Genomic DNA, 14,972 nt, shown 5'->3' with positions numbered 1-14,972 from the left:
ATCAAACACTATAATAACATCTGAGCTGATCATTCAATATACTTTATTTCTGACAAAACATCCCATGATGCAGTTTCAGTAGTGACAGTAATGTGTTGGTAGTGACCGCATCACATGACACAATTTAACTCACATACTAAAACATATTAAAACACTAATGATTTGCATAACTGCACTAAAATTGTGTTTACTTCCCCCAAATAAATGATTATGAGTTCCTTTTGTCACTACCAGAACAATGATGTCACTACCGGAACTTCACCACATGTTTCGGTAATGACAATTTCAGACACTTGAGCCGCTCAAAGATGATAATCATCATATGGTTAGCACAGATTAACACTAAATTTTATCAAATAACACTTAAAAAAAATAAAAATAAAAAAATAATTATGTCACAAACTAAACTTTACGTTTTAATCGTGACCGTTGACATTAAAATGTGAGACATATTTACATAAAGTTTGATGATTTAAAAAAAAAAAAATAACTTCACTTTAAAAAACAAAATCAAAAACATTTTTAAAAACAACAAAATCATTTCATTTCCACAAGCTGAAATCTGGGGGTTAGAGATCAGGACAGACTCCTCCCAACTGAAAGTACCCAATAAATTATGATTTCCTATATATTAATCTTACTGATATTTTGAATTTTATTGTGGGATTCAACATATAATAGAAGCAGTGCCCCATAAACACATTGGAAATGAATTATCGATCGTTTCAATCAAATCCGAAGACAGCAAATCAGACGAAATCAAAACACAAGAAGCACCAAAAAGTATTGAAGATCAGTTTAATGTGATCAAGATCATATTGACTGTAACATCAACACAGGAAGCACATGCAAGTGCTTTATAATACAAATCTAGGGGCGTGTGAGCAGGACAGATAATGCTAGAAAGTGTTACGGCTAAATGTTTTCACGACGCAGACAGCGTCTGTTAGCACCGGATTCAGATCAGATCGTGTGTGAACGAGTCCAGATCAGACTCAAAGTGTTACTGTACACTATGAAGATGACGATGATGATATAGCTGCCCTGTGTACACACACACACACACAACTGAACATTTTAATGCTTAATGTCTCACAAACGTCCATCTGAAGTGTTCGAGAAACTCTTTAAAAGATTATGAGACGTGTCCGACTAGATTTGCTGAGTTTTCAGACACTGCTTAGTCAAATCACTTTAATTGTAGTGTCACAATGATTGTAAAACACACAGCTAAAGTCTGATGAAGCTTCATAAGTGATTTAATGCTGTGATAAAGGGGAAGGCGCATAAATCTGGATCCTGTCAGTCACTTTCACACACTTCAGATCAGAGATCACACGACATCAGACCTCAAAACCAGCATCTGAATGTGTGAAATCAAAGCTAAAGGTGTTTGTGAACTGACAGGATAAACAAACGTGAGGAATATCAGTTATTAGTGTGTCTCTCTCTCTTTTCCTGAAGAACGACACCGTCTTCATCGCATTAGGATCAATCTATGACATGAGAAGCAAAAGACCTGAAAGCATCAGCGTGAGGATTTCAGACTGAGCTCTTGAAACTCTGACGGCGAGGGGAACGTGTGATTTACACCAGCTCTTCACCTCAGCGCCAATAAATAACTGCAACGGTGATCGGATAAAACTCTCTCTCTCTCCTGATTCCGGAATAACAACACAAACAAGGTTAAAAAGACTCCGGCGGTTTCCTCAGGTCAGCTCCTGTCCTCGACGGCTGCGCTGAAAACAGAACCACTGTCATCAGAAACAGAAGATAGTTCTAATAAACCTGAAACGAGCAGCAGCGAGACTTAACGTGAGGTCAGCTCAGATGCTGTGCGTGTAATATGATGTCATGATGATGATGTCATACCTGCGAGGCACGTGTTCAGTGGTTTGAGGCGCTTGTTTCGTATCTTGAGTCTCTCCCGCCGGACTGATAACTGAACAGAGATAGACACTGGGTTATTCCTGTAAACATTCATCCCTCTTAAATGACTATAAATGAATAATGTTAAAATAATCAAACTTAATTACAATTACAATTCTTATTCGTGCAATGTATAAAAAGCGGACAGAATCAAGTCGTAAAGATGGAATTTGCTGTATAACACGGAACGTCAACGAAACCGGCAAATTTTGGATGAATGAATCAAAAGTAGGACTGCACACTTAAACATATTACTGTAAATAAATATAATAAATTAAGTTGTTAAAGCTTCAATTGGTTAGACATGCTTTTTGATTAAGGTTTTATAAACCATTAAAATAGAAAAATGAAAATGTAAAACAGAATTTGGGAAAAATAAAACAGAATTTAAAATAAATAAATAAAACGATTCATAGGGTCCTAAAATGTATTTATTACACTAACTTTTTACTATTGAATTTTAACTTTTAATAAACTGTATAAGTTTCATGATTTCAATTAGACATGCTTTTTGATGACTTTCATTAAATTTGAGTAGTAAACAGAAAAAGTAGTAAACAGAAATTTTTTTTGTTTTTGGAATAAATAAAATTGATTTTTTGAAAAATATTTCATAGAACCCTAAATAAAACTTACACTTTTAATAAATTGTAGTTAAATTGTATAATTTTTATGATTTCAATTAATTAGACATGCTTTTAATTACTACAATTTAACTGTAGACCAGAAAAATTTAAAATAATTTAAAAAAGGGAAATGGAATTTGGGGGAAAAAATAAAACGCATTAAAATGGCTTTAATAACAAAAATTCATGCGTTTTATTATAAAAAATTATATATATATATTTTTTTTTAAAAGAGCAAACTGTTCTTGAAAGTTCTGGAATCACACAATGAATCATGGTTAATTGAAAGTGCAACTATAACGCCTCTTTCTCAAGATGTAATATCAGTCTCTGGTGTCTCCAGAATGTGTGTGTGAAGCTTCAGATCAAAATCCCCCACAGATCATTTATTATAGCTTGTCAAATTTGCCCCTATTTGGGCGTGAGCAAAAACACGCCGTTTTTGTGTGTGTCCCTTTAAATGCAAATGAGCTGCTGCTCCAGAAGAGGGCGGAGCTTTAACAGCTCAACAACAACAAAGCTGGAGAATCTCACGCAGCCAAAATGAGGAAAGTGTTCAGCCTTACATTGTTCAAACCGGAGTCGACACTGATGGAGAGACTCAGGAAGAAGTTACAACTTTTAGACGTTTCTGAATGGTTAGTGGATAAATTGATGTAGTTGCTGTGGAGTTGATCAACTCATCCACTAGCATGTGCCGTCATGTTCATCTTTTGTGTTGAATTGAGCCTTTAATATATCAAAGGTGTTAATAAAAATGTTTGAAAACAAGCAGTTTTGCGTTGGTATGCTGATCGGTATGAACACGAAACATGGATTAGAGAGGAAATGATTGTATTCTGTGAGCAGAGAGATGATAAATCAGGTCCATTATGCAGTTACTGACCAAATCACGGTCAAGTATCCCAGAGAGCCGTGTAATAACCCACAGCACGAGGCTTCCAGGAACATTACCTGATCCGGCGTCAGTCTGCCGCTCGTCGCTCTCTCTCTCCTGCTGCAGCGAGTCGATGTACTCCTGACTCAGAGGCTCGTCTGCGTCTCCGATGAGGTAGATGTTCTTGAAGCGATGATACAACATGGAGGCTTTAAACATGATCGCCTCGCTGCCACGAAACCACCGCATCTGACGGCACAAACACGCGTCATGCCTGCTCTTGTGTTGAGGCGGCTGAACTATAGTGAGTGAACATACCTTTCTGAGCGTGTCGATGAGCTCGCTGTGGTTCTGGATGTTTCGAGACGAGACGGGGACGGTGCTCAACTCGTCCAGAGCCAACAAACACTTACTGACATCCTGAGAGAGACACGGACGTTAATGACGGTGAATTCAAAATAAAACGATCAATATATAAATGATGTGAAACGGTTCATACTGGATTGTCGAGCGTCATTGAGATTCTGATGTCACCGTGCAGCCGGTAGAGCAGAGAATCTGTGACGGACAGAGAAGGAGCTGAAACACACACACACACACACACAGTTAGAGATCCACACACACACACTCGTGTCGATACAGGTGTTTCAGTGTGATGTGTGTCTCACCTTTGCGCTCTTCCTCTCTGCTGGTGTTGTTCTGCTGTCTGTAGAAACACACACTCAGTTAATGAACCAGATGTGAAGCGATAAAAACGTCTTTTCCTCGTTAATCAGAGTTTTAGTCCTAACCATGTCTGCATGTGCACTGCACTCAATCAAATCAACCCACAATCACAGCCAATCAGAAGAGAGTGTGGGCGGAGTCTCCCAACCAAATCAATCCCCCCCAAAAAATCACAGCCAATCAGAAGAGCATGTGGGCGGAGACTCTCGTAACTAAATCAATCAAAAATCGCAGCCAATCAGAAGAGCATGTGGGCGGAGACTCTCGTAACTAAATCAATCAAAAATCACAGCCAATCAGAAGAGCGTGTGGGCGGAGTATCGTAACTAAATCAATCAAAAATCACAGCCAATCAGAAGAGCGTGTGGGCGGAGTATCGTAACTAAAGCAATCAAAAATCACAGCCAATCAGAAGAGCGTGTGGGTGGAGTATCGTAACTAAAGCAATCAAAAATCACAGCCAATCAGAAGAGCGTGTGGGTGGAGTATCGTAACTAAAGCAATCAAAAATCACAGCCAATCAGAAGAGCGTGTGGGTGGAGTATCGTAACTAAAGCAATCAAAAATCACAGCCAATCAGAAGAGCGTGTGGGTGGAGTCTCGTAACTAAATCAATCAAAAATCACAGCCAATCAGAAGAGCGTGTGGGTGGAGTCTCTGCAGACGCACGGCACTCAAAACCGCATCAATCAAAAATCACAGCCAATCAGAAGAGAGTGGGCGGAGTCTCTGCACTCAAAACCGCATCAATCAAAAATCACAGCCAATCAGAAGAGAGTGGGCGGAGTCTCTGCACTCAAAACCGCAATCAATCAAAAATCACTCTGATTAACATGGAAAACAGCTTTTATCAAATTGTTAGAAAGATTACTCTTACTCTATATTTATAGCTATTGTTATAGTTGTGGTGTGGACTATTTTCTCAGAGTTAGATCGGTTATCAAAACTTATTAGTTAAAATTAGTTAATACGTTATTAAAACATAATAGTTATTCTCGGGCTTTAGTCTCGACACAGCTTCAGGATTAGACTCCCGTGCTTCTGCATTCTGATTCGATCTCACTCACTCCGCGTTCCTGCTGTCACGTTCTCCGTTCTGCTCCGTTTCTTTCTTCTCGCCCTCGGCCGGTTTGACGGGGCTGCGGTTCTCGCTCCTGACGCCGCGGCTCCTCTCGGGCCGTTTCTGCGGCTCCTCGTGTTGAGCGGTTTGTTCGGTGGCGGACTGTGCCTTTCCCCTAGTGGACGTGACCAATCCCTGCAGGGACTTCAGCACACTCTGCCTCTTCTCCGCCGGGATCTTACTCCTCTACGAGAGAGACACACAGAGAGACGTCAGCTCGCTCCTGCTCCGTACGGCTCCTCCTCCAGCGCTCCCGTCCGCTCTCACCTCTTCACCTCTCGGATGTTTCTCCTCTTTTGTCTCATCCTGCTTTTCGGAGACACTCAGAACGTCACTCTTCACCTCCTCGGGTTTATTCGCCGCCTGTGTCTGTCCATCCTTATCTTGTGCTTTTATCTTCTTGACCTCGTTCTTCTCCGGTTCTTCAGGGACAGACGTCTGCTCTTCTGTGGGCCGCTTCCTCTTTGAGCCTGTAAATTGACCAGATTAGAAGCTCTTTATGGGAATAATAACCATTGAGATTATAATGAACACATGAAATGACATCCACAACTTTTTATTTAAATTCTGCAATGTGACTTATTTGGGAAAAAATAAAATCGAATTGGGATAAGGATTGCAGCATGGATTTATTTGTATGCACAAGCATAATTTTGTTCATTTTTAAGCACATCTTTCATAGAGCAGCTTTAAAATAACAATAAGACCAGGATTGTCTATTAACTCTTTCCTCGCCAATGATGGACATTTCTGGCAATCCGATTACATTTTTCAAATTTTTTAGTTTTTTCATTTTAATAATTGTTAATATTTAATTTTGTTAAATTAATACTGGACTGAAAATATAATAATAACACATTTTATTTAGGGATACAAATAGTAATATAACAAAAGCAATATACTTCTGTTTTAATTCACTTTTACGTGTTAAACTGATTTTATGATTTCAAAAAGCAATGAAATCTAAATCTTTACTTTTGTCTCGTAAACTTTGTAAAAACGGATTTAAGACACATTAAAGCTAACTAGTTTGACAAACTCTGGTGTTGGATTGACAAAGTCTTGCCTTAAAGTCTGAAATAACTGAAAAGTTACGAAAGTTTGACGTTTTTTAGTAATTAACATGTTCTAGCACATTGATAACATGTTTTAGCAAGTTGCTAGCACAAATTAACACATTGTTGACATGTTTTAACAGGTTTTAATGTTGCAGACAAGTTTCTAACACAAATGACCAGCTTGCATGATTAAGTTGCTAGCATGTTTCTATCTTGATTTAACACACTGCTAGCATGTTTTAACATGTTTCTAGCACGATTTAACATATTGCTAACATGACAACACATTGCTAACACGTTTAACATTTTGCTAACATGATTTAACGTGTTGTTGGTATGTTTCTTACATGCTTTATCACATTGCTAACACATTTTAAAATGTTGCTAATATGATTTAGCATGTTTCTGGGTAGATCACCTGCTGGGCCGGAGGGGGCGGAGCTGCTCGTCACTGGAAGAGAAACAGGCTTGTCAGGGACAGACGTCTGCTCTTCTGTGGGCCGCTTCCTCTTTGAGCCTGTAAATTGACCAGATTAGAAGCTCTTTATAGTAATAATGACCATCGAGATTATAATGAACACATGAAACGACATCCACAACTTTTTATTTTAATTTTGCAATGTGACTTAAAATTTAGGAAAAAATAAAATCGAATCAGGATAAGGCAAGAATATGAATTGTAACATTTTTTGTAATTTTGTTCATTTTTAAGCACATCTTTCATAGAGCAGCTTTAAAATAACTATAAGACCAGGAATGTCTATTAACTCTTTCCTCGCCAATGATGGACATTTCTGGCAATCCGATTACATTTTTCAAATTTTTAGTTTTTTCATTTTAATAATTGTTAATATTTAATTTTGTTAAATTAATACTAGACTGAAAATATAATAATAATAAAAATAATAACGCATTTTATTTAGGGATACAAACAGTAATATAACAAAAGCAATATACTTCTGTTTTAATTCACTTTCACGCATTAAACCAATTTTATGATTTTTAAAAAGCAAGGAGTGAAAATTAAATCTAAATCTTTACTGTTGTAAAAAATTTTTGTACATTTTTTTTGCAATTGTTGTCGTAAACTTTGTAAAAATTTAAAACGTTTTTAAGACACTTTAATGCTAGCTAGTTTGATGACAAACTTTGGTGTTGGATTGACAAAGTCTTGTCTGAAAGTCTGAAATAACTGAAAAGTTACGAAAGTTTGACGTTTTTTAGTCAATGTTATTAACATGTTCTAGCACATTGCTAACATGTTTTAGCAAGGTGCTAGCACAAATTAACACATTGTTGACATGTTTTAACCAGTTTTTAACATGTTTTAACAGGATTTAATGTTGCAGACAAGTTTCTAACACAAATGAACAGCTTGCATGATTAAGTTGCTAGCATGTTTCTATCATGATTTAACACACTGCTAGCATGTTTTAACATGTTTCTAGCACGATTTAACATATTGGTAACATGACAACACATTGCTAACACGTTTAACATTTTGCTAACATGATTTAACGTGTTGTTAGTATGTTTCTTACATGCTTTATCACATTGCTAACACATTTTAAAATGTTGCTAATATGATTTAGCATGTTTCTGGGTAGATCACCTGCTGGGCCGGAGGGGGCGGAGCTGCTCGTCACTGGAAGAGAAACAGGCTTGTCAGGGACAGACGTCTGCTCTTCTGTGGGCCGCTTCCTCTTTGAGCCTGTAAATTCACCAGATTAGAAGCTCTTTATAGTAATAATGACCATCGAGATTATAATGAACACATGAAACGACATCCACAACTTTTCATGACACTAAACCGGCATTTCAATTTCGAAAAGCAAGGAGTGAAAATTAAATCGCTGTGTCGTAAACTTGGTAAAAGTGGATTTAAGACACTTTAAAGCTAACTAGACGAGTAAAGTTTGATGACAAACTCTGGTGTTGTATTGACAAAGTCTTGTCTGAAAGTTTGAAATAACTTTGAAAAGTTGACGATTTTAAGTCAATAAAATGTTAACATGTTTTAGCAAGTTGTTAGCACAATTGAACACATTGCTAACATTTTAACATGTTGCTAAAATGATTTAACATGTTTTTAGCATGTTTCTAACATGACGTAACATTGCTAAAGGCTGATTTATACTGCATCTTACCTATGCCATAGCCTCTGCGGCGGTTTTCAAATATACTTCTGCATCAACGCGCAATAAATGCAGGAAGAGGTTCTAACAGACCAATCAGAGCGTTTGTGGCCCATGTAAAATTGACACGTTAATTTTTGAAGAGGTGCATGTCAGGCTACGCGTGCTACACAGCGTATGATGTAGCTACACTGTATTTTCGTCACAGAAGTATAAATCAGCCTTAACGCATTTTAACATGTCGTTAGCATGATTTACCATGTTGTTACCATGTTTCTAACATGATTTAACTATTTCCTAACATGTTTTAACATGGTGCTAACATGAATTAGCATGTTTTCTAACATGATTTAACTCACTGCTAACATGTTTTAACATGGTGCTAACATGAATTAGCATGTTTCTAACATGATTTTACTCTTTGCTAACATGTTTTAACATGGTGCGAACATGATTTAACATGTTTCTAACATGACTTCTCTTTACTAACATGTTTTAACATGGTGCGAACATGAATTAGCATGTTTTCTAACATGATTTAACTCGTTTGCTAACATGTTTTAACATGCTGCTAACATGAATTAGCATGTTTCTAACATGATTTAACTCATTGCTAACATGTTTTAACATGCTGCTAACATGAATTAGCATGTTTCTAAAATGATTTAACTCATTGCTAACATGTTTTAACATGGTGCTAACATGAATTAGCAGGTTTTCTAACATGATTTAACTCATTGCTAACATGTTTTAACATGGTGCTAACATGAATTAGCATGTTTCTAACATGATTTTACTCTTTGCTAACATGTTTTAACATGGTGCGAACATGATTTAACATGTTTCTAACATGATTTATCTCTTTGCTAACATGTTTTAACATGGTGCGAACATGAATTAGCATGTTTTCTAACATGATTTAACTCGTTTGCTAACATGTTTTAACATGCTGCTAACATGAATTAGCATGTTTCTAACATGATTTAACTCATTGCTAACATGTTTTAACATGGTGCTAACATGAATTAGCAGGTTTTCTAACATGATTTAACTCTTTGCTAACATGATTTAACTCTTTGCCAACATGGTGCTAACATGAATTAACATGTTTCTAATATGATTTAACTCTTTGCTAACATATTTTAACAAGTTGCTAACACAAACTGACACATTGTTGACCTGATTTAACATGTTGCAGACAAGTTTCTAACATGAATTAACACTGTTAGCATGTTTTAACATGCTGCTTGCATGATTTAGTACATCGTTTCTATCATGATTTAGCACACTGCTAACAAGCACACTGCTATCACTGTTTCTGCATGTTTCTAGCTAGATCACCTGCTGGGATGGAGGGGGCGGAGCTGCTCGTCACTGGAAGAGAAACAGGTGTGTCTTTCTTCAGAGTTCCTTCCTGTCTTCCATCAGAGGCGGTGTGCGAGCGCTTGTGTTTCAGCGCGGGCGTCCTGAGCGGCGCGGCAGTGACGTCATCTGTGGTCTGGGTCAGATCTGCAGTAGAGCGCGTGATCCTCAAGGGCTGAACGGTTTCAATACAACACACAACATCAGCAACTCACATTCTGACATAAACCAGCTCAGATGTGACGGATAACGGCATCACAAACCTTTCGGTGACTGTTAGCATCCATCCGTTTCTTCGCAGTTGAAACAATCTTTCTATTCAGTACGTGTTTTCTGCGAGCGGAAAGCGTCTTTGCCGCAGTGGCTCGTCTCGTTAAAATTATCTTCCTGGACGGCAGCATCCTCCTTCCTGCCGCGACCGTCTTGAGCGACGTCACTCTCCTCGCAGGCGCAACTTCAGTCGTGCGTCTTTCGTCAGGCGTGACGATCTTCGCCGTTGAATCCCTGGAGCGCGTCGACCTGGTTTCGGTTGTTTTATCATCCGTCGACTTGACAGGTTCAGACTTTGTTTTGCTTGGAGTTTCTCTCCCACGTTGCGTCGCTACTTTCAAATCGCTCTTCGACACTGAATCTTTACGCGGTCCAGTCTGGTTCTTGGCTTCGCTCTGATTTTCTGCTTTCTTCTTCCTGTCTTTCAGTTTCGGTCGACTCTCTGAGAGTCGTTTCACCAGCGCTACTTTCTGTCAGAAACACAAAGCCCATCATGCGTTACAGCGCTTTTCTAAAGAACCGTTCACACCAACGACGATAGCTTTATTTGCGTCCACACCAGCGGACGACATCGTTCTGTTTATTTTAAGCACTGCAGGTTTGGCGTCTGTCGCTTTAAATACTCGAGCTTTTAAAGCAGGATGGATTCTGATTGGCTGTCAATGTTTGTGTCATACATCAGCTGGAAAAAAATAATTCTACGGGCTCATTCACACAGAATGCGTCTTTGCGTCTAAAAACGTGAGACACAGCGCTCAGGAATGGTTTAAAAAGAAAGCGCAGTGCACAACGCGAGGGTAACGGTCATAACGGTCATACATGTCTGTCTGACACGCGTTTACATAAAAAAAAAACAATGGAAAAGTACCGCATTGGAATAGAAAAACACGTTCTGTGTGAACGGCCCCTTAATCATTCTCTGTGTCGTTATAGTTGTGGTGTGGATTCTGCTATTCTGTCTATTTAGAAGCAATCTCTTTAGCGCTAAAGTTTAAAGCGATATCTTTAGTTCTACAGTTTAAAGTGATATCTTTAACGCTAGAGTTTAAAGCTATATCTTTAGCGCTACAGTTTAAAGCTATATCTTTAGCGCTACAGTTTAAAGCTTTATCTTTAGCGCTACAGTTTAAAGCTATATCTTTAGCGCTACAGTTTAAAGCTATATCTTTAGCGCTACAGTTTAAAGCTATATCTTTAGCGCTACAGTTTAAAGCTATATCTTTAGCGCTACAGTTCAAAGCGATCTCTTTAGCGCTACAGTTTAAAGCGATCTCTTTAGCGCTACAGTTTAAAGCGATCTCTTTAGCGCTACAGTTTAAAGCGATCTCTTTAGCGCTACAGTTTAAAGCGATCTCTTTAGCGCTACAGTTTAAAGCGATCTCTTTAGCGCTACAGTTCAAAGCGATCTCTTTAGCGCTACAGTTTAAAGCTATATCTTTAGCGCTACAGTTTAAAGCGATCTCTTTAGCGCTACAGTTTAAAGCGATCTCTTTAGCGCTACAGTTTAAAGCTATATCTTTAGCGCTACAGTTCATAGCGATATCTTTAGCGCTACAGTTTAAAGCGATATCTTTAGCGCTACAGTTTAAAGCGATCTCTTTAGCGCTACAGTTTAAAGCTATATCTTTAACGCTACAGTTCAAAGCGATATCTTTAGCGCTAGTTTAAAGCGATCTCTTTAGCGCTACAGTTTAAAGCGATCTCTTTAGCGCTACAGTTTAAAGCTATATCTTTAGCGCTACAGTTCATAGCGATATCTTTAGCGCTACAGTTTAAAGCGATATCTTTAGCGCTACAGTTTAAAGCGATCTCTTTAGCGCTACAGTTTAAAGCTATATCTTTAGCGCTACAGTTCAAAGCGATATCTTTAGCGCTACAGTTTAAAGCAATCTCTTTAGCGCTACAGTTTAAAGCGATCTCTTTAGCGCTACAGTTTAAAGCTATATCTTTAGCGCTACAGTTCATAGCGATATCTTTAGCGCTACAGTTTAAAGCGATATCTTTAGCGCTACAGTTTAAAGCGATCTCTTTAGCGCTACAGTTTAAAGCTATATCTTTAACGCTACAGTTCAAAGCTATATCTTTAGCGCTACAGTTCAAAGCGATATCTTTAGCGCTACAGTTCAAAGCGATATCTTTAGCGCTACAGTTTAAAGCGATCTCTTTAGCGCTACAGTTTAAAGCGATATCTTTAGCGCTACAGTTTAAAGCGATATCTTTAGCGCTACAGTTTAAAGCGATATCTTTAGCGCTACAGTTCAAAGCGATATCTTTAGCGCTATAGTTTAAAGCGATATCTTTAGCGCTACAGTTTAAAGCTATATCTTTAGCGTTATAGTTTAAAGCAGTATCATTAGCACTATAGTTATCGGGCCGTAACAGCGAAAATCACTGACCTTTTGACCCCTGAGGCCCACGCCCGGGTCGTTCTCAATCTCCCACATGCCCTCCTCGAACCCTCCTCGTTTGATGGGCCGGCCGAACCTCTCTTTGTTTGGCCAGTAGGGGACTATGTCTTTGGGGAAGAGAAATGTTCTGGAATAGGAGAGATGTTCAGAACACAATGCTGGTGATTACTAGATAGCAAGTGACAATGATAAATGTTTCAAACGCGTGATCGGTATCCAGATTTACGCAAAAATCTATTATTGAAAAAGACATTTAAGATACCATATATATGTGCTTTTCTTGGGAATATATCCTAATATATTCTCTATATCCTAAACTATGACATACTAAATCAAAACTAAGGCATAAAAAGTCAAAATTATATGACACACCAAGTCATAAATATGAGATAAAGTCAAAATGGTATAACACCTAAGTAGGGCTGGACCATTATGACCTAAAATCAAAACCTCGATTAATTGAACATTTTACTTAAATTACAACTAATGAACGATTATTTTGTTTCTTTTTTTCTGCCCTCACAGTTCACTTACACGGTTTGTACTGTAAATATGCTCGACTATTAAACGTGGGATATTTTTTCCTAATGAAAGAGTGATCTGTTGTAACAGTTCACTTTCAGCAGTTATTTTAAATATGGTTTGTAACATTTCTTAAAGATTTCTGCTCGTCTGGTCTAAGATCTCTTGAATGTCCAAACTGGCAAGCCCTAAGACACATACAATTGACAAAGTTTAGCGAAAGCTCTCACTGAGGGCTCACCGCTCGCATGCCGTCTGTGTGTGTTGACTCGCCGTTCGTCTCCGTGTTGCTTCCATGCCACTGACTGGACGGAGTCATGTGACTAATACACTGTAGCATGTTTTTAAGGGGAAAGTATTAACAGTATTAAAAAACCGAAATAACCGACATGGGATAATTACGTCGGTTAGAAGTTCTGAATTTTCGGTTTTGATTACTTTGATGAACCGTTTATTCTCGTCTCTTCATAACATTAAGGTTGAACCACTGCAGTCATATACACATTTTAACAATTCTTTAGTACCTTTCTGGACATTGAAAGTGTTGATTATATTGCTGTCTATGGATGAGTCTCTCGGATTTCATCACAAATATCTTAATTTGTGTTCTGAAGATGAACGAAGGTCTTACGGGTGTGGAACAACATGAAGGTGAGTAATACATGACAGAAATTTAATTTTTGGGTGAACTAACCCTTTAAGATGAACAGTTGTATACATAGATATATATTTCTGCTTTATAGTTAGAGCCTCAAGGTTTCTCTGTATAAAAACGCTCATATATACGCTGAGAGTAGTATGACACATAGCATATCTTTGGTTTAATGAAGGATGTGTGTTTTGTTTTGGTCGCTTCATCATGTATGTTTGATTTGAGTTCACTTACGTTGAGTGTGTTCCATAAAAGAAGATGGGGATCTTATTTTTCGGGGCTTTTCCTTCACCAATCTGAGTGACAGACAAATCAACACACAAACAGTCAGATTTCAGTTGACCTCATGTACAATATGCCTCATATCTGCTGTATAAACTCACTCTGGCAGGCCAGAAAGGATAACCCTTCATCTTAGCAAACACTATATCGCCTGGAATAAAATCGTCTGTGTTCTGATCAGATGTCATCTTCATCTGAGAAAAAAAAGGGTTAATTAATACAAATAACACTCAGCATGTGTTACCAACACACAAAACAACAAACAAAACACTTTATCAGCAGAGACAACTATTACATGCATTAAATTAGCCTTATGGCTATGAATTTGCCTTTTTAAAACAATATTATGACTTTATTATTATTAATTTATTGCTACAGACACTGAAGTAAATAAAATGATAGCCGTGTTTAGCTAGCTTAGGCTAACACAAGCCCATTGTTTGTTTATGAACTCACCTTCACTCCCTTCTGCATATCTACTTATTAAAAAAACTATCTTAGAAACACTTTTACTTAAAAACAAAACGTAAAATACGCTAATAATTAAAAATATTCTCACGAGATGAATGAAAGGACATGGAGACTCGCGAGAGTGTGCGTCTCCCCACCGGTGGAATGGTTCAGTCCGCGTCCCGCTCATCAGCGCGCATGAGGAATGTACCACTACTCACAGGGAGAGGGGAGGGTTGGGTTTATAATTATTCTAAATTTAATTAATAACATGGATTTATTCACAGTGTTAAGACGAATAACTACATATTTTTTGTTATTTAATCACGAAATAATTTAAAAAGAATTTCGCGGATTGAAAACTAAATTTCGTTACTGTTCGTCATCATCGGTCGTTAAAGAGTTAAAATTCCGCGACAGGAAGCGGCAAAATAAAGATGTTTAAAATATTTTAAAGCTTTATTTATTCATTAAAAAAAAAAAAAACGTAAGTATAATCAAAAAGTAAAACGCGAGCGATAGGTGTTTTGATGAATATTTCGCGGTGTTTTTCGT

At 37.8% G+C, this 14,972-nt stretch overlaps 1 protein-coding gene across 3 annotated transcripts; it reads right to left on the bottom strand.

The window, feature by feature from the left end:
- Nucleotides 1-860: 860 nt before the first annotated feature.
- On the bottom strand, nt 861-14,616 carry psip1b (PC4 and SFRS1 interacting protein 1b). Of its 3 annotated transcripts, none has more exons than XM_067372246.1 (16): nt 14,527-14,616; nt 14,069-14,161; nt 13,920-13,981; nt 12,500-12,638; nt 10,097-10,573; nt 9,813-10,008; nt 7,949-8,047; nt 6,755-6,853; nt 5,546-5,748; nt 5,226-5,464; nt 4,101-4,138; nt 3,932-4,011; nt 3,751-3,852; nt 3,510-3,681; nt 1,873-1,942; nt 861-1,739 (listed from the first exon to the last, which is right to left on the bottom strand). In XM_067372246.1, exons 1-16 carry the CDS (start codon nt 14,605-14,607, stop codon nt 1,715-1,717), a joined length of 2,175 nt encoding a protein of 724 aa, XP_067228347.1. In that variant the 5' UTR covers nt 14,608-14,616; the 3' UTR covers nt 861-1,714. The 3 variants fall into 3 exon arrangements, with proteins under 3 accessions (XP_067228347.1, XP_067228348.1, XP_067228349.1); XM_067372247.1 differs by having other exon boundaries at nt 14,424-14,566; XM_067372248.1 differs by lacking the exon at nt 14,527-14,616 and adding an exon at nt 13,275-13,364 and having other exon boundaries at nt 14,069-14,146.
- Nucleotides 14,617-14,972: the final 356 nt, after the last annotated feature.

Source organism: Chanodichthys erythropterus, chromosome 20, assembly GCF_024489055.1.
Source record: "Chanodichthys erythropterus isolate Z2021 chromosome 20, ASM2448905v1, whole genome shotgun sequence".
In the NCBI taxonomy this organism is placed as follows: Eukaryota; Metazoa; Chordata; class Actinopteri; order Cypriniformes; family Xenocyprididae; genus Chanodichthys; species Chanodichthys erythropterus.
Note: the sequence above shows the minus strand (reverse complement) of the source record. Positions and strands in the feature narration are given on the sequence as shown.

Excerpts from the sequence above, each read along its gene's own strand:
- psip1b (XM_067372246.1), bottom strand. The coding sequence starts at position 14,607 with ATGAGCGGGACGCGGACTGAACCATTCCACCGGTGGGGAGACGCACAC. Across the intron at positions 5,749-6,754 it reads CGCCCCCTCCGGCCCAGCAG|GCTCAAAGAGGAAGCGGCCC; the intron begins GTGATCTACCCA and ends GTCAATTTACAG. Across the intron at positions 3,853-3,931 it reads CAATGACGCTCGACAATCCA|GATGTCAGTAAGTGTTTGTT; the intron begins GTATGAACCGTT and ends TGTCTCTCTCAG.